Source organism: Megalops cyprinoides, chromosome 7 (assembly GCF_013368585.1).
Source record: "Megalops cyprinoides isolate fMegCyp1 chromosome 7, fMegCyp1.pri, whole genome shotgun sequence".
In the NCBI taxonomy this organism is placed as follows: Eukaryota; Metazoa; Chordata; class Actinopteri; order Elopiformes; family Megalopidae; genus Megalops; species Megalops cyprinoides.
The window spans coordinates 28,810,345-28,829,152 of record NC_050589.1 but is presented as its reverse complement, the minus strand read 5'-3'; the positions used below and the strand labels follow the sequence as shown (position 1 = coordinate 28,829,152).

General features: G+C 48.1%; 1 protein-coding gene across 2 annotated transcripts in view; it reads left to right on the top strand.

The window, feature by feature from the left end:
* Positions 1-18,260, top strand: part of scube3 (signal peptide, CUB domain, EGF-like 3) — a 93,194-nt gene extending 74,934 nt beyond the window's left edge. For both annotated transcript variants that reach the window (XM_036533145.1, XM_036533144.1), the window contains 14 exons: positions 4,933-5,049; positions 10,066-10,188; positions 10,428-10,544; positions 10,701-10,796; positions 11,409-11,525; positions 11,951-12,112; positions 12,540-12,743; positions 13,134-13,295; positions 13,753-13,920; positions 14,497-14,658; positions 15,175-15,372; positions 16,183-16,335; positions 16,853-16,932; positions 17,335-18,260. In XM_036533145.1, coding sequence (XP_036389038.1) covers positions 4,933-5,049; positions 10,066-10,188; positions 10,428-10,544; positions 10,701-10,796; positions 11,409-11,525; positions 11,951-12,112; positions 12,540-12,743; positions 13,134-13,295; positions 13,753-13,920; positions 14,497-14,658; positions 15,175-15,372; positions 16,183-16,335; positions 16,853-16,932; positions 17,335-17,487 — 2,012 coding nt within the window. In that variant the 3' untranslated portion in view covers positions 17,488-18,260. The remainder of the gene's footprint in view (positions 1-4,932; positions 5,050-10,065; positions 10,189-10,427; positions 10,545-10,700; positions 10,797-11,408; positions 11,526-11,950; positions 12,113-12,539; positions 12,744-13,133; positions 13,296-13,752; positions 13,921-14,496; positions 14,659-15,174; positions 15,373-16,182; positions 16,336-16,852; positions 16,933-17,334) is intronic.
* Positions 18,261-18,808: the final 548 nt, after the last annotated feature.

Below are 18,808 nucleotides of genomic sequence, written 5' to 3'. Positions count from 1 at the left end.
ATCATAGACAAGCGTGAGAGAGTGGTGCCCCGTGCTCCATAAATAATACACACAACAAAATCTTAGATGTACTGATGCAGGGGAAGACAAAGGTGAGTCTTGTCTGTGTTTTAGAGCCCGGCTACAGTTCCCAGCATGCTCCTCTTCTCTGCCCTCGTGGCATATCGCACGTACTCTGGCCGCAAGTCTCACCCCCCCACATCCCCCCCCCCCCCCCGCATACCTCACCCCACCTGCCAGGTAAACAAAACCTCGAGATCTCGGGCTCCTGGGCTCATCCCAGCACATCCCTGTGTATCCCTCTGAACCCCCGGCGGGGACGTCACTGTAGATGAATTTCATTGCTGCGTCTTAGCTCTGTGTCCCAGGGATGCTGAATTATTCAGCCGACCGCAACGGAATGTCATATCCGCAGTTCCCGGCACAGCGGTTGATTTTGATTTCTTCACGTAAGGGCAGGGGAGTCATTTTAACATTTATATAGAGTAAGTGGCCCTGTTCTAGGAATCAAAGTCAGCCAAACATCATAAAAGTTCTCCCTCTCCTACCCCCACACACACGCTTTTTTTATTGCAATTTGATTTGTCCACATATTTTTACAGCGTACCTAGTTTCTGGTGCCTTTGCTCCAACCAGCTTCTCCCTCACCGGAATCTTGGAGATTAACATTACCAGAACACTGACACACAGCACTCTCGCAGTGTTTCTGTAACCCTAAAGCGACGTGACGTGACAGTGCCCCCCCCCCCCCCCCCCCCCCCCCTCCCGGAGCGCTGTGTTCTGGCCGGCCTGTTCAGGGCCACTCCCCGCCTGTCTGTGCGAATGGCTGGGAGCAAGCAGGCCCTCTGCCATCCGCCGCTCTGTAATCCAGGTTCATTACCCCCGGCAACCTGCTGTTAACGAGGCGTGCCCGGCGCGAGTTGGAGGACGCCCCAGCGCCGCCGCTGGAAGGCTCCACGGCTCTGCCCATGTGGTGAGAGCGGCGCGTCCGGGAGGGGGCGGGGTTCGGTGCACCTCTGCGAGTGGGTACAAGCGCTGGGTAAAGCGTGCTGGGCTAGCTGTGAAAACAGCACACATGGACGAGTTACTTCACAAAACACTAGGTTTCGGTGTCGAGATTCACGCACGTACTCTCGTATTCACCCTATAAAATCACTTTACAAGCACATAATGCTCATTAAGTTCAGTATTCTAACACCCACCCCCTCACACACACAGACACACACACCCTGCAGGAAAATAAAGAGCATAGCTTTGAGAAAGCAGTCCCCCGGTGGAACGCAGCATGCGACACAAAGCTCCAGTCCCCCCTGTAAGGCCGCCTCAGGGCCAGAGTCAAAGTCACAGCCTAGCGCCGCGTTCCCCGCCTTAACTAACGTCCCAAGGTGACACGCAGAGAGCCGGGGGAAGCCTCCGCAGTGCATGTGCTGTCGCATGAACAGCTGCGGGGATAATGAGCACCGAAACAGCGCGCAGACATATGGAACACATGTCTACATGTGCCGCACGGCGAGACCACAAATGTCTGCTGAAACCTCCTTAATCTTGCGCTGTCTTCAGCAGCACGAAGCAGGGGGAAGACCCCCTTTTAAAGCTTCCGCTGTGTAATTGGGTAATTTATGTTATATTCCCTCTACAGCAAACTTGGCAAGGGAATACACAGATATGTGTCTCTTGTGAAATATTGGCATGCATAAATTCTTATATAACAAAATAGAGCTACACCTTTAATGCACCATCTTTCATTATGAAAGCCAGATGGACTTGAAAGGCAGAGGAATGGCTTCGCTGTGCGCGGGCTAGCCTGGATGTCATCTAGCGGACGCTGAAATAAAGAATTAAAGAAACACAATGCGAATAACATGTGAGTAAACTGTCAGGAACCAATACGTTAAAATTCAATCATGGTGAATCTGCGGGAAATTTATAACAGCACAGTTTAAAAATAAACCCAAGGAGTAATGACGGCCCAGGAGAAATCCGCGTGGCTTATTAGAGTGATACAAGCGTGAAGTAAAGTCAGGATAATAACTGAGGCTGTAATCGCTGAAGAAGGAGCAGGGAAAATACAGCGCAGCAGCATTATGGGAAATGGAGATGATGAGAGGGTATAAGCGATTGTGCAGGCAGTTCACTCAGCCGCCGGGGAGCTGGGGAAGAGGAAGATTGAAGCTGACAAGCAGAAGGAGAGGGACGCGAGCGAGGAGATGATGATGTCAGTGGAACGAGGGAGAGGAAGGAGAAATGATAAAGATCTAGGAGGAGAGGCAGGACAGGTGACATTGCAGGTGGCATTGCAGCGGCGCAGGTTTCCAAGCAAATTTGCGCGGCGGAAATCTCGCCCGCGGAGTCGCATGAGGGCAGCGAGGCAGAGGGAATACACAGCAAGCAGCGGGAATTGCAATACAGAGCAAATGACAGGAAAGAAACACACGGCAGCGATCCGGAGTAATGACCCTGACGAGACGCATGCAAAGTGGCACAGAATCCGAGACGCAATGTTGAGAAGTAGACACGGAGGCATCTAAAGTGGGAAGGAGAGAAAGGAAAAGACCCCAGGGAGACAGAGAGGTCATAACAAGGGTATGGAGGAGTGGCTGGAATTAACAGGTTGGATTTCTTAAGGTTACATTTAAGGTCGGGGGAATACATTTAGGAGATGATGTCCTATAGACACACTGAAATCTGAGAGGAAAGCAGAGTATCAGAGGGGGCCAAACAAAGGAACAAACTGCATCATCACTACACTGCAGTGATAGGAGAAGCTACAGGAAGTAAGGAGAGGACCCAGAGAGCAGGTATTTAGAGAGAACGGGCCAAAGGAGACACTTGGGCTACCCCTGTCAAGAGAGGGTGTCGCTGAGGTGGGTGTCTTTGTAGGAGAGCTGACGTATATCCTCCTGAGTAGAGTGTCTCTTGCCTCTATTTGCCAATTCCTTGTAATGAAAAGCTTTGCGGCCGTCCTGAAACTTTGAACATCACCTTTCATTTTCACCTCGAGCAGTGAAGACATCCTGTCTGCTCTTTGAAAACCGATCGCTAAGTGAGCTTTTAATCTGCAGCGATCGCCGCTTAACTATCTGGAAGTGCGCTCACAGGAGCCTGCCAAGCCGGAACTCCTGTTGTCTTTTTAAGCCATCCAAAATTAAATTTGAGAACGGAATAGGCAGACATGTAAATAGGTTTCTGTGTGTGTGTGTGTGTGCGTGTGTGTGTGTGTGTGTGTGTGTGTGCGCGCAGGTCCGTGTATACATATGTGTTCCCAGGACCTCATGCAGAATGAGTTGTAATGGGTTTGGGTGGGGTTGCACTTGCACAAGGCTTAGAAGACACAATTTGGGGCAGCTGTGATAAAGAGCTCATACTCAGATCTTTGGAAAGCTGGTATTTTCCCGTGACGGTAAACAATTTATCTCCAGTGGTGCAGCTTTCCTTTAATTTACATGTAATTCCATACCATTGAAAGCTTTATTATGTCCTTGCAGATGATCTGTTTGGTGATGACATTGTGAAGTAGGTGAAGGTTCAGAGCTCTGAAAGTCAGGCTCTGAAGTCACTGATGGGTCACGGCAGATGCAATCTCCTCTCTGTAACTGCAGTGAGAGACAGCAAAGAAGCTGGGCTGTTCTGTAATTATGAGCTCTCTGTGTTCCACAGAGTTGTGTTGTCCTAGGTTGGCAGAAATTATACCAAAATAGTGTCAGAAGAAGCTTTAAGAGCCCATAGTGCTGAGCCCGGTTCTCATCCCTGATCTCTTCCTCTCAGCGTTGTACTCCCCAGCGGAGGGCTGCTGGTAGATGCAGGTCGACCCTGGGATAGACACCCATGCAAATGGGCCATGGGAGCCATTAAGGTTATTTTTCTCCCATCTGGCAGGGGTCTGATGGGAGAGCAGTGTGTTGTGCAAGAAACTTGCAAGGAGAAGTCGAATTAGTCAAAGCCATTTAGAGCGGGGGTCAGGGTTTGGGGTGGGGGGGCGGGCGGTTGGGTAGTAGTGGACAGACAGATCTGTGACCCGAACCGGTTTCGCGTTCCACCACATTCCTAGATAAGCGGGACTGCTTTCCCCGGCAGATTATTTCCATACGGCTCCAGAAGAACAGGGGAACAGAGAGACCCCGAAAATGTTAATATGTACATATGAAACTCTGGGCAAGGTCCTCCAGAGAGATAAAGGGGCCTTTTGACGTGACAGGAATGGAAAAGCACTGCAGTGACCGGCAGTAGAGGGACGGGCCCTGGCAAATTGAGAAACAGTAGAAGAAGAAGGACTTATAATCTCTGAGGAGGATGGGCCCTTGGCATTCTCTCAGGCCTCTGTGCTGCTAATTACTGTGGCCCAGGGCCAGCCCCATTCTCAGGTTCCTGCTGGCCCATTGGACCTGCACTTAACTGGGCCGGGAGAGAGAGGACCAGAGGGCCCCAACATCAAAGCTGGGTAGCTCTCACTGGTAGCTCTCACTGCCCCCCCTTCCCAGAGATCTGTTGGCATGCCATGTCTGTCTCTGTTCCCCCAGCTCCACCACGATACCATAATTACTTCATTATTCCTCCATAATGCAGTCATTATAATAGGCACAGGAAAGAATAGGGATTGTCTGGGGTTTTTGCGCACCGGAGCTGAACTGGGAGAGGAGTGCAGACAGTGTCCTTCACCTGAAGTGATGGGGGAATGAGACGGCAGGGCGGGCCAAAACCACCTGCATGCGAATTGTTTCCATCCTCAGTGTGGGTGTTGGCTGCCTCACGCTACGGTGGGTGTGCTAAACACTGTTCACCCTGGCCCCAACACCCCTGCTGTTGAGTGATCTCTCATTTCTCTCCCTCTCTCTCTCTCGCTCTCTCTCTCTCTCTCTCTCTCGCTCTCTCTCTCTCTCTCTCTCTCTCTCTCTCTCCCTCTTTCTCGCTGTCTCTCTCACTGGGACTCCACAGATATCGATGAGTGCTCCTTCGACAGAGCCTGTGACCACTCCTGCGTCAACTCCCCGGGCAGCTTCCAGTGCTTCTGCCACAAGGGTTACGTGCTGTACGGCCTAGCACACTGTGGAGGTGAGCTGCACCCTCCTACTCTTACCCTTCCACCCTGTCTACCAGCACCAGCAGTCCTACTTTACCCTCTTCACCCCTGACAAAGGCCCACTACACTCTCTCTACTCTCTATGCAAAAAAGTCCACTATACCTTTCTGCCAGTGCCAAAAGGCCCACTATGCCTCTTTACCCCTACCAAATCTCTACCCATGACGAAAGGCACTCTGTGTACTGTGCACCTCCTCTGTGCCCTCCCGGCCCCAGTAACCCTGTGAATGTGTGCCAGCAGTCCTCTGTCTGTGAGCTCTCTATCACTGTAAGCTTGTTACAGCACCTCCTACCACCCACCCCTCCTGCCTGAAGCCGCAAGCGGAATCCCACAGAGGTGAGCGAGGATCTCTGTGGGGTCTGTGAAGCTTGTGACGGGGTCGAAAGCGGCAGGCCCGAGCGCGCGCACACCTTTGTGCGGTGAGGGTGATTGAGGTGAGGGCGTGGGCTGGCGGAAGCGTCCCTGGCCACATTAGCATCAACGGCGGGAGGTGGGAGGTCGTCTCCCATTTCCAGGACCGCGGGGCAGACCGGCGGAGACGAGTCTGAGCGCATCGGTGCGGCGGGCGCCTTTGATGCGCCACGTAGCGGGGCTGGGAATCCGCCGTCTCCTGCAGACCCCCTGAGGGCCCCTCTGCCAGGCCCTCACCAGCACGACAGGAAGAACTCTGTAACTGTCCTCTCTGCGTGTGTCTGCGCATCCTTCATCGCAGGCACACGCCTGCCTCTGCGCAGCTCACAGCCTGCCGTCAGTGCTACCCATTACCATGTCATCTGGCAGACACCATACAGTCAACAGTGTGGACACATCAAGATAACACGAAACATGCATTCAGACATTTTGATCTAAAGACTTATCATGAAATGCTTGAAAATTGGTTTCTTAGACAAATAGAAATATAAATATTTAAAAATAGAAAAAGTAAGACGTGACATTCTGTTAGTGTTGATATGAGGTAGCGTCTGTCCCAGGCTGCCCCATGTCTCCGCACGGTGAATCGGGGACCCTGCGTTTTTATTAGAAGCTCCGCTCGGGATGCTGGCGTAATTCACATTCACCTGGGCCTCTAGCCACAGGGGAGGGAGAGGAAATAAACAACCTGGACATAAAGCTCTTATTGCACCCTCTGAAGCCACGGCCACCCTTTATAAGAGGCATCAATCACCCGGCTTCTGTCTCTCTTCCTTATGAAATCATGTCCGTTCGCCGGCATCTCGGGCGCATATCACAGCTAGAAACTCTAGAGGTGGATACAATGGGACAGTGAGGACTGAAGGGCACCAACAACATTTCGGACACAAAATCTCAGCAGTGGTTTTGAGATTTGTGTGCTAGCAGGGCAGCCCTTTACAGGAGACGATGTGCGTATCTGACAGTTCGGGTCAGGCCCCTGTCACCTGGTCAGTGCCGTGTGGCACAGAGCGTTAGCCACCTTGATCAGACAGCTTTATCAGTCAACACTGTGGTGACCCAGAAAACCCAGGGGGGGTGTTCCCTTTGGAGCTGCCCTGCTCCAAGATCCACTGCAGCGATCACCCCTTGCTGCTGTGTGTTTGGCCTCCCATATGCAAGGGGGGCATGTGTGAACTGAGGAATGTGTTTCGGTGGGAAGTGAGGTGACAGGTATTGATAGCTGTTGAAAACATCGCTGCTAAGTGCTAAGTTTGCTTTTAGAGTGCTAAGTTTGGTGGAATCAAGGACAGGGTGATGAAAGGTTGTGTGCAGGCAACATTTGTCAGTAGGTGCATGCAAGGCAACAGCTTTTGCATTTGCGTGAGTGAGTGTGTGCATGTGTGTCAGTGTGTGCGTGCGTGCGTGTCAGTGTGTGTCTGTGTGTGTGTGTGTGTGTGTGTCTGTGTGTTTCTTGTATGTTTGTATATATGTGTGTGTGCGAGAAAGTGTGTGTATGTATGTTTTTTATGTATATGTGTGATAAAGAGAGCATAAATGTGGGTACATGTGTGCAGTTTGGAAGAGGGTGTGTATGTGTTTGTCTGTATGAGCATTTGTGTTTGTAGATATGTATGTAGATACTTACGTATCTAAACACACAACCTATGTAACCTATGTAAGTTGCTTATAACCTATGTAAGTCTTTCTGGATGAGAGTGTCTGCTAAATAACAATAATGTAATATGTGTTTGGGTGTGTGTGTCTGAGAGAGAGAGAGAGAGAGAGAGAGAGAGAGAGAGAGAGAGTGTGTGTGTGTGTGTGTGTACATACATACATGCATGTGGGTGAGCGTGTGTATGAGAACATACAGTACCAGTCAAAAGTTTGGACACACCTAATTAAGATAATGGGAAACATGTTTTCAAAGATATTTTGATCTAAAGACTTAAATGCTTGAAATTTGTTTCTTAGATAAATATAAATAGTGAAGTTGAATTAGGTATGAATGAATGAGAAAATAAAAAAAAAATTTAAAAATATTTTGGCTGCTTTGTGCCATTTCATAGTTTTGATGTCTTTACTATTATTCTAAAATGTGGAAAGTAGTAAATATGAAGAATAAAAGTTGCGTCCATACATTGTGTAGGCTGTGTGCATGTGTGTGTGGGTGCGTGTGTGTATGTGTGTGCGTGTATGTGCATGTGTGTGTGTGTTTGTGTGTGTGTGTATGTGTGTTGTGTGTGTGTGTGTGTGTGTGTGCATGTGTCCATGAGCGTGCGCAGAGGAGGAGCAGGAAAAAGCAGTGTGTGAAGGCAGCTTTGCCATTGTTGGGGAGCGCTGGTGATGGATGACCACTCCACCCCCTCTTGGCTTGTCTGCGCCTGTCGGAACTCTTAGATAACCCTCAGATTTATGGAGCTCCCCTCACGTTCTCTCTCGCAGGAGCGGATCACAGTTTATTTTCCCGACCAGCGGCTTATCAGCCGAAGAAAATGGGCGCTCGCACTTCAGGGGCCGTGGCACTGGCCAAACAATGGCTTCACCCCGGGTGACCTCAATTAGACCGGGGGAGCCACAGCTCAGACGTGTCAGGGCTTCTCCACAAAGCAGGGGGATCACCGCCTGGACTGCCTCTGCCGCTAAGCACTGCCCTACCTGCTCTACACAGGTGTTGCATAACGTGTGTCCCGGCTGCATGTGTTGTCTGAACTCAGCAGGATTCCCCATGAATGAAGCATGCGGTCATAGGAGTACGAGCCATGTCTCTCAACATCTCCTACAAATTATAAGCATTGAAATTAAGTATTTCCTAGAAATTCCTGTAAACTACCAGTGTACTGTGGTGTGGAACAGTACGTGCTGTGCTGTTGTAGGGCCTTTAGATAACTTTTGTGAAATGTTGCAAAACACATGGCAACAACGTTACACATTTTCTGGGCCTTCTCCCTCAGTCCTTTTGGTAAGCAGCCTGTTGCGGCTGCCCTTGACTCCAGGGCCTTGAGTAGCCTAGCCAGACCCATGATGAAACCAGGAGTCTGAACCGAGGAACGCAGCAGTGACAGGTAACGGCGCTTATAGAAAACGCAGCCGCCAGACGAAAAAGCTTATTTTCTCATTCATTTCTGCCTCCGACTTGGACGAATGCCCTTGACAGCAACAGAAATAGCAAGTGCAAACAATTGACGAGGTGTGCGCTTGATACATGAGGTCAGTACCGGTGTCAATCCCGGTCCGTTTGCTTTTTTTTCCCCCCCCTCTCTCGGTTTCTCTCCTCCCTCTGCCCTACTAATGTTCCCAGGCGAAGATAAATGAGCCTGCCCCTCGGAGTGCACAGCGACGGAGTGAGCGAGTGGGAGAAGGGCCGTCAAAGGTTTAGGCCCAAGGGTGTTCAAATCTCGGGCGAAAGACAGGAAAAAAAATAACGCATTAGTTGGCAGACGGGTCTCTTATTCAGCCAGAAGGGCACCTTTCCTTCTCTCTCTCACTCTCTCTTTCTCTCTCTCTCTCTCTGTCTCCAAATAACAAATGGATTTTTTGATTTAGAGCGCGGAACGTTCCATGCGTGGTACATTAGCAAGACTAATACAACTGAAATGGAGGGCAACGGCGTTGTGCGGTAAACAAGCCCCTCAATAACGCCGCACATCTCCGCCTCGCGCTCGCCTGCGCTCCGAGGCATGTTCTGTTTTCCACAGAGGAATATGGAAAGGAGAGCAACGGTATTTTCTGTCAGCGGGCCTCATCATCAATCACCAGAGCCAGCCTCAGTCGCCTGGCTCTGACGCCGTGTCCCGCGTCTAACACTAATTAAGCCGTCCTCTCGTTTTGGTTGTTAGCCGGCCCCATCTGGCTGGGAGTGTGGCTTAAGTGGTTTAGCGCCATATTAAAATGTAATCATAATTTACTCCTCTCTCCCAAGCACCGCGTCTTTCCCAGACCGGAGCGGAAACAAAGTTCAGCGGAGAGGAAGCGCGCGGCGGTGATACCACGTGTCCTGGACGAGACTTCAAATAAGCAATCGGCCCAAATTACCAAAAACACACATTAATCTTGCCATGAGGTTCTGATCGCTGACGGTATTGAGTGAACGGGCCTCCTGGAAACGGTGTTCATTAAAGCGCTGTCAGGATCTCTCTGGTTTGCACTCTCTCCCTCCCTCTCTCTCCCTCTCAGCGCTGTTTTGTGCATCCTTAATTAGATCAACAATATTTAATCACATGCAATAAGGTTTATTAAAAGAGGAGCGGTGAACATTTTGTAAACATCCTGTTGGGAGTGACTCAGCTGTCCTTCTGTAGCCCCTCAATGGAGTGAGAGTGAATGTTTCTCCAAAGTGCAATGAGAACAGTCTCATTGATGATTTCGACCTGTATTCTGAAGGGATTGGTGTGTCAAAACAGCTCCCCCCGTATAAATTTTTAATTTATCAGATGCTGCGAAAACTTTTTCCTTCTGCCAGTTGAAATGATGTTGAAATAAGACCTTGTGCAACATACACATGAAGATGTGTGTGTGTGTATGTGCGTGCGCGCATGTATGTGTGTGTGTGTGTGTGCATGATTTTGACAGTGCCTCTTTGTCTCTTCCTACATAGATATTGACGAGTGCAGTATTAACCGTGGGGGATGTAAGTTCGGCTGTGTCAACACACTAGGAAGCTACGATTGTACCTGTCCACCAGGATACAAACTGCACTGGAACAAGAAAGACTGCATTGGTATGTGAGCAACACTGACATCTAGTGGCTATAGTGAACAATCACATGATGGTATCCAGGGGCATAGATGCTAGCACATACTGTATGAATTGTCTTTCTGCCATTCGTAGCACCTGATTACAAAAATAAATAAGCTAATAGCAGACTGTGCCAAGCAAGTTGTGACTGAATACACACATATGTAGTATTAATTATATTAATTTCATTTGAATGCGTGTGTGTGTTTGTGTGTGTTTCAGAGCTGGTGAAATGTCCGTCCAATTTAGTGTCTCCCAAGGCAACCCTGACTTGCAGCAAAAATGGAAAGAAAGAGAGCTGCTCCCTCACTTGTGCCTCTAAGGCTCACTATCTAGCAGGTAGGTGACTAAATCACATGGTCTTATTGATATGCAGAAATATGCCCTGTTGATGAAACTGGTACGTGCTTGATTTTGATTTCCATATAGGATGTAGTGTTTTCCATAGGTCAGAACCTCTCCCCAGGTGAGCTATCTGTGTTTTTGCTGTTGCAGAATCTGATAACAGTTACAGCGTAAGCTGTGGAATCCCAATCCTGAGAGGGAAAACTCCTGCTAGACTAAACTCCAGCAGCAGCCAGAGCTGCATAGGTACCACTGATCCGTTCACCTGCACTAAAACCAGAACTCATTTAGCCATGTTGCTGTTGTCTTCACACTACCATGTGCTGCACTGGCCAACAGTAATAAGAGAAAATGCATATTACAGTTTCGGTGGCACATTTTTTACTCCAGAGTTGTAACAGTAGTGATACTCTGATACTACTCTGTAGTGCTCTGATACTGAATACTTTTCAATTATTCAAATATTAATAGCATTTCAGTGGTCTTAATCTATGAAAATCATCTGCCCATGTGTGTAGAAGAAAGAATATTGCAGAATATTCTAATAGAAAGTAATGAAATTTCCTCACACTGCGGTTGTAACAAATTTCATTTAGTAAGTTGAGAACTGTTTTAAACAACAGCCATGAAATCATGTGTAATGACAATCTAACAGTAAGGCCTCAAATGCAAGCCTGAAATTCATCTTCAGTCATGCACATTTACACAGGTGTCATTAATGGCCATACACAAATGATACTAAGAGAATGCTTATAGTAATTAAAAGCTAGGTAGCCATATAGGGTAGGATCAGTTTTGGGTAGGTGCAAATCAGTTTGAACTTTTTGACCAATCAACGCCCACAATGTTTGCCTGTAGAGACTCTGGCGCCTCCAGTGAAGCAGACGGCGTCCTTCAAGATCAAGGACGCCAAGTGCCACCTGCACCCCAAGCTGCGCGGCCGCGTGGACGAGGGGGGGCGCACGCTCGGGCCAGGTGAGGCGGGGCAGGCGTGAGCCTGAACAGGCGCTGCCAGGCTGCCCGGTCTGGGTGGCAGACACTGTTCTCACGTTGTTGCTCTGATGTTCTGCCCCTTCCTGAATGGACAGCAGTGATTTTGAGTTTTTTACTGGCCGTTTTGGTTCAGCAGTTGTCCTGCTGAAGAACCACATTACATAACATGTGCTCGCCAGATGGTCTTATCCAGGGTGGCTTGCACAGTTTACGTTTCATCCGTTTGTGCAGCTGGATATTCACTGAGGCAACCCGTGTTAAGTATCTAACATAAGGGTTCAACAGCAATGTCCCACAAGCACAGGATGGTGCACTGCCAAAGGCCTGCATCAGCCTCTCCCACTGGAACCCTGCACTGGTACCTGTGCTCACACTTGTGTGTATGGGCATGTGTTTGTCCCCCCCAGGTGGCGCGCAGCCCTGCAGTAACTGCCTGGTCACCTTCGTCAACCTCAAGTGCGACTCCTCCAAGAAGGCCAAAGGCCGGCGTGCCCGCAACTCCGCCAGCAAGGAGGTGACCCGCATCACCCTGGAGCTGGAGGCCGAGGTCAAGCCGGGGGACACCACAGGTGAGCCTGATCACCTGGCCCTCTGCCATCTGACTCTCCCAGAGATCGTGTTTAGCATGTCAAGTAGGGTAGTACCTACCTAGGGGGTAGTTCTTTGTGCCAGAATGATAACACGTTATCAGAGGTAGTAGTAGGGAGTTATTCAGGTTGTTCGACTAAAGTGTTCATACACACACAAACACACCAACAAACACAAATACACAGACAATAATACTGTAAAGAGTTCTGTTTTGTTACAAGGAGACACATTCCAAGAGTAAGACATGACAGTCCACTCCGTCACTGACCGCTTGGTCTGTTGATTTTGTCGGTTCATTTACATTACCTCTTGAATTGCTCTGTGGAAGCCTCAGAGTGCGAGGGCCAGTTCAGGTGCGCCTGGTCGCTGGCTCGGCTCTCACATTTACACCCCCGTGGCCCAAAACAGGAAGCTGCAACCTTAGCTGCCTGCGGCAGCGCATGGAAAAGCAGGTGAAGTCCTACATCAAGGCCCTGAAGAAGTCCATCAACCAGGAGCGCTTCCTGATCCGCGTGGCGGGGCTGGAGTACGAGGTGGCGCAGAAGCTGCCGCAGGCGGCCGAGCGGCAGGAGAACTGCGGCCCGGGCAGGGAGAAGGACAGCGGCCGCTGTGGTAAGAGAGCCTGGCGCGGCGGACGAGATGCCACATACACGTGTGCCCAGCCTGGACTTTCCTCCATGTATGTTGAGGCAGGGATAGTTTACTATGCGAGTGTGTATTTCTGCGTAGATGCTAACAATGAGAATTCAGCAATCTTGGCTTAGACTGACTTGGACTTTACTGTATGTAAAACAGAACTGTATTACTATATAAGTGTGTATTTCTGCATAAATAGTAACAATGAGAATTTACCGATCCTGGCTTAGACTGGCTTGGACTTTACTGTATGTAAAACAGGGCTAGGTTACTATGGGATTACTATTTGGGTGAGTGTGCGTGTGTGCTTGTTTGGGTGCATGCTTGTCCAGCGCTGTAACCGGTCCCCCCTGGCTGCTCTCTCAGTCAGATGTCCGCCCGGGTCCTACTACCACGGCGAGCAGGAGCGCTGTGTCCTGTGCCCGCCGGGCACCTTCCAGGAGAAGGAGGGGCAGCTGGCCTGCGACCTGTGCCCAGGTAGTGACGGGCACGGCCCCACCGGCGCCCGCAACATCACCTCCTGCGCAGGTACGCTTCACCGCCCATAGGTAGCACTGTTTCTCCCTCAGTGATCAGTAGTGCTTCTGTAGTAGTATTTTGACAGAGGTGCCACTCATAACTGACTTGCTTTCTGTGCCACTGAAATGCCATGTATAATGTGAGTGTGGGGTCCAGGACTGGTTTTAAATGTTTTTAAATGTAAATTCCAAACAGTGACACTGTGTTCTAATTAATTGTCCAGCTCGTCTGGATTGACCTTGATGTCCTCTTAGTAACATCAAGGTAAATCGTATGATTATTTAAGTCAAATCAAGTGCAGAAGGTTAAAATAAACATAGCAAAAGATGACACTGTATACCACAGCAGAACTGTAAGTGCCCACTGTATTGCCTGTATTGCCCAGTTGCTGTGAGTCAGGAACAGGAGGAATGTTACAAGTTACCAAACTGAGCAGAGTGTGCCCTTTCCACTCTCCCGAGTACAGGTCAGTGCCCAACAGGGTACTACTCCAGCGACGGGTTCAAACCCTGCCAGCCATGCCCGCAGGGCTCCTACCAGCCTGACCCGGGACGGACCCTCTGCTTCCCCTGCGGGGGGGGTCTGAGCACCAAGCGGGAGGGGGCCAGCTCCTTCCACGACTGCGAGGCCAAAGGTAAGGATCACCCCGGGATTACTAACACACCATTACACAGAGATTGTACCTCTAATGACTACCTTCTCAGAATGCTTACACAGAGGATTCAGTCAGCATCTCATGAGCTGTTTCATAATGGCTAATTGGTCATTAATTGGTCTTACTATTTGAACATGATATATGGACAGCTTAAAGTACTGATCAGGCAAAACAAGCCATACCATATAAAACTGAAATAAAAGTTAATGCTTTGAACAGAATTCTGAATTTAACCATCCACTGACTCTAATGACTTGCAGTTACAACAGTGGCTAATGGCTAGTGGCTTTTCCATTACAACCATGGTATATGGCAAAGGAATCAAGCCTGTAGCTTGTAGTGATTTAACTGTTACATCTGAAAAGTATTCATAAATGAGCAAGAACCTTATAAAGGACGTTCTAACATTCCCATTGAACAGCAAGCTAGCCTGTTGTGATTACACACACTTACTCCTCTGTCCGTGTGTGTGTGTGCTCGTATGTGTGCATGCTTGTGTGTGCGTGTGTGTATGTGTGTGTGCGTGTGTGTGTGTGTGCTTGTCTGTGTCTGCAGTCCAGTGCTCTCCTGGCCATTACTACAACACCACAGTGCACCGCTGCATCCGCTGTCCTCTTGGCACCTACCAGACCGAGTTCCGGCAGAACTACTGCATCTCCTGTCCCGGGAACACCACCACAGACTTCGACGGCGCCACCTCTGTCTCCCAGTGCAAAAGTGGGTGTCTCTGAGCCTGCACTCCACCTCAAGCCTCAAGCCTGTGCTGGCACTCACTGGCTTCTTTCAGAGGACTCACACTTTACATATTGTTACATGGCAGATGCTCTTATCCAGACCAACTTACAAAGCAAAGGTACATATTATGTTATCAGAAAACAGGCTTCAAATAAGCACTGGTACATCACACAGCTCCAGCAACTGGTGCCTTACTTCATACTAAAATTCAGAGTATGTGCTCATACAGTTATAACTAATAAGAGCTACCAGTGTCAGGTAACAATCATTCAGTGCAATAATAGTACCCCTCAAGTGCTATACAAAAAGGTAAGAATGAAGTACCACAGCTCGATAGGTTATTGTAATATAGGGTCTTTGCTTCTCTGAAAAACATGTCTGTGTATATTCTCAGGATCACGCTATGGCACTGTGTGAGTTTGCATGGATATAGTTGGGCAATTAACATACTGGATATCTCATTACATCTGTGTCTGCATGCGTGCGTGTATTTTGCAGACCGGGAGTGTGGGGGAGAGATGGGAGAGTTTACGGGCTACATCGAGTCGCCCAACTACCCTGGCAACTACCCAGCCAATGTGGAGTGCACCTGGAACATCAACCCTCCACCCAAACGCAAGATCCTCATCGTGGTGCCCGAGATATTCCTGCCTTCCGAGGACGAGTGCGGAGACGTGTTGGTCATGAGGAAGAACTGTGAGTAAACACACCCCTTCATTCCAGACAAAATTACCCGTCATTTGAAACATGCTGATTTCAGCCTATACAGTACAGTTCTGTTGTAGGTTCCATCTTTTAATGAGTCATAACCATTCTAGTAATTCTATTTCTTTGTGGTTGCTGTCACAAATTAAGCTCAGTTTAAAATGGCAGCACCTTGAGCATACATTCACACAGCACAAAAAGTATGCAGTTGTGATTGACTGTGTGTGCCACATCATAATTGCCTCTATCTACAATAAGTGGCTAAATATAACATACCTGCTTAGAAGATTGCATTTTTTCCACAGTGGAAACAGTGGAAACAACAAAAGGATGAAAAGGATGTTGAAACCAGTTGTTCTTCTAGTCTAGAAGAACCCAGTGTGTCAGAACCCACTCAAGGCTGCCCAATCAGTCATTACCAGCTGCCATTTTGTGCATTTACTATTATCTGTCTGAGAGGGTTACTGAATGTACTGTCCATTTTTAGACATGCCAGCTTCCTCTGGACTAGTATGACAGAAAGAGCTGTCCAACCTGTTCAACCTGAGAAAAGGTCTTAAACTGTTTCAGGTCATGGCCTGTTGGGTTCCTTCCACACTTCTTTCCAAGACCACAGAAGGACAGCCATATGATCTTGAAAGGAGGGTTTAGACACTGGTCATCTGTAATAATCTGAACTGAGGACAAAGACCCTTTGACCGCTGACAGAGCTCCCCTCATTGTCGATGCACCCACGCTGGATTGTGGTCCTTCTGTGATTGACAGCCAGTGATTTTTACAGGCTCTCTGCCGCCCCCACAGGGTCAGCCACCTCCATTACCACATATGAGACGTGCCAGACGTATGAGCGCCCCATCGCCTTCACCGCACGCTCCCGCCGCCTCTGGATCAACTTCAAGTCCAACGAGGCCAACAGTGCCCGCGGCTTCCAGATCCCCTACGTCACCTACGATGGTACGTCCCACTCAGCCAGGCTCCCCGCGCAGCCAACGCCTAACACTCACTCAACAGGAGTACAATCACTGTGAGGATGACATGAAGTAGCTGGGTAATCTCTGTGTTGGTCATAAGCTCCTTGTGTTATGTTTTGTGTTACTAACAAAGCAAAGCAAAATCCTTTGCAGTTTTGATCTGAAAAAAAAACCCAGATATTATTAACTAGATATTATCAATAAATATAATACACTAGTCATGCCTCATTTTGCATTCTTCCTGATGGTGGTGATGTTTCACTTTCAAGGTGGCAATAAAAGAACAGAGTTTGCTTTAGTGCTAGTCTTCCCCTTCATCAAAGCTCTCGAATGAATCCTTTTATTCTCCAACATATTTGCCAGTTGAAGTTCACTCTGTGTACAGATTGATTTAAACAGGTAAGGATGGTGGTAAAAAAAAAATTAAACAGCAGTGTTTGTTCTGTTGGTTGATGTTGTTTTGAATGATGTCAATGTTGTGTGTGTTTCTTATGTTCCAGAGGACTATGAACAGCTGGTGGAGAACATTGTGAGGGATGGAAGGCTGTATGCCTCTGAAAATCATCAAGAAATCCTCAAGGTGAGTGTCTGAGTCATCTCAACTCACCCACTAAACATATAAAGGAGTTACTACAGTTTTTACCTGTGTGTTTGTGTGTGTATATCGGAGGATAGCACGTGCCTTTCCCCATGATCCTCTGTGGATTTTTGATACTGTCACCATGATGGTGAGGAAGCTTAGTGCATAATTGGCAACTGCTACACATGGGGTGAAAAGGGGAGAAAAATGCAAAAAAGTCAATAATAGTTAGTGTTCCCCGGACCTGAAACTTAAAGTAATCCATCTGCAGGTAGACATTAGCCTATTCACAGAAAGAAAACCAAGGGAGTGTCTCTAACATACAAGGTGGTTGTGGTGAACAGGCCACACAAAAAAGCAATTTGAAGCATGAAGTGTGTGCTGTTGTTTCTTTTCCTTCAGGATAAAAAGTTGATAAAGACTCTGTTCGACGTGCTGGCCCACCCTCTCAACTACTTCAAGTACACCACCAGAGAGTCCAACGAGATGCTGCCCCGGTCCTTCATCCGCCTCATCAGCAGCAAAGTCTCCGAATTCCTGCGGCCATACAAGTAGGCCCAGGCAACACCTCTCAACCACCAGGCCCCGCCCCCCCACCTGCTGGGCTCCTAGCAACAAGACAACAAAGGAACTTTACTTTTTCAATGGCTTTGAAAACATACTTCACTATGCAGACTTTCATGTTTGGCTTTTTGTTTTTTTTTTTCCTCCTCCGCCCTCTAACACGTCACTCCCAACAGAGCACCGCCCATCAAAGCACGCCACATTTTGACTTGATAAGACTTTTCGTGCCCGGTATGAATATTTATCGCCACTTCATGTTGTGTTTATATGTTTGTTTGTTCGTTTGTTTTATTTTGCATTATTTTTTCCATCCTGAGATGAATTCCCTCCGAGCTTTGGGCTTGAATCTGCAGATCTGCCCACTGTTACCTTCACACCTATCCGTTATTGCAATAACAAGGAAAGGTAAAGTTTTTTAAAGGACACGCCATGGTTAACTAGCGAGAATGGGATTAGCGAAGTGTTTCCTTTTCCTTGTTACCGGACACTTAAGGGTAGATTCACAGAGGGGGTGATGAATTTATTGAAAGATGAATGAGCTGGCATTGGGTAAAACCTGGAGATGAAACCCCAACCTGAGTTTCCACTAACTGGCTAACATAAGTGTGGGTACTTAGGAAATGCATGACTGAGTTCCAGCTCCAGGTCCTCCAAATTCCACCTCATGTACACTTAACAATCCTATCACTTTTTATGACCCTTAAGGTTCTCTCCTAAAGTAGGATTGCTTTCCCCCCCAATTCATATTGTACATTTCATAACATTCAAAGCCAAATTTTATGAGCTCTTAGAGCAATCTCTTAAGGTATTGCTGTTAAAACAGTTAATTTTTGTATCTGTTCTATGTTTGTTCAGATTGTATTATTGTCTGTTGCTTACTTTTAGAACAATTATTTTATATTCCAAGTTAACTAACTTATCAAAGCAAAAAATATAGTTTTTTTTCAAACGCAAAAATGGAATCCTTGGGAAAAGAAACGGAGACAGATGTTGCAGAGAGCGGCAGCGTCAGAGAGCGTGCCGCACTGTGAAAGAGAGATGCAGAGACATCTCTGTTGGACATGCATTCGCTGCTTACCAGAAGGTCACTTTAAAACTTCAGTCCCCAGTCCTTCTACCTTGTCTTTTTAGGCTCCTTTCCTCAGAAGGAAACCTTCCAAGTTGTTTGTAGGGAAAAAAACACCATTGTAAGACACAGCATTGAAAACAGTGATGAAACGATTCTGTTCTGACATTCGTACACAGTTCTGGCACATGTACACAGGTAAGTTACTGAGGACAGTCTCATTAGAAACCTGAGAGAATATACATG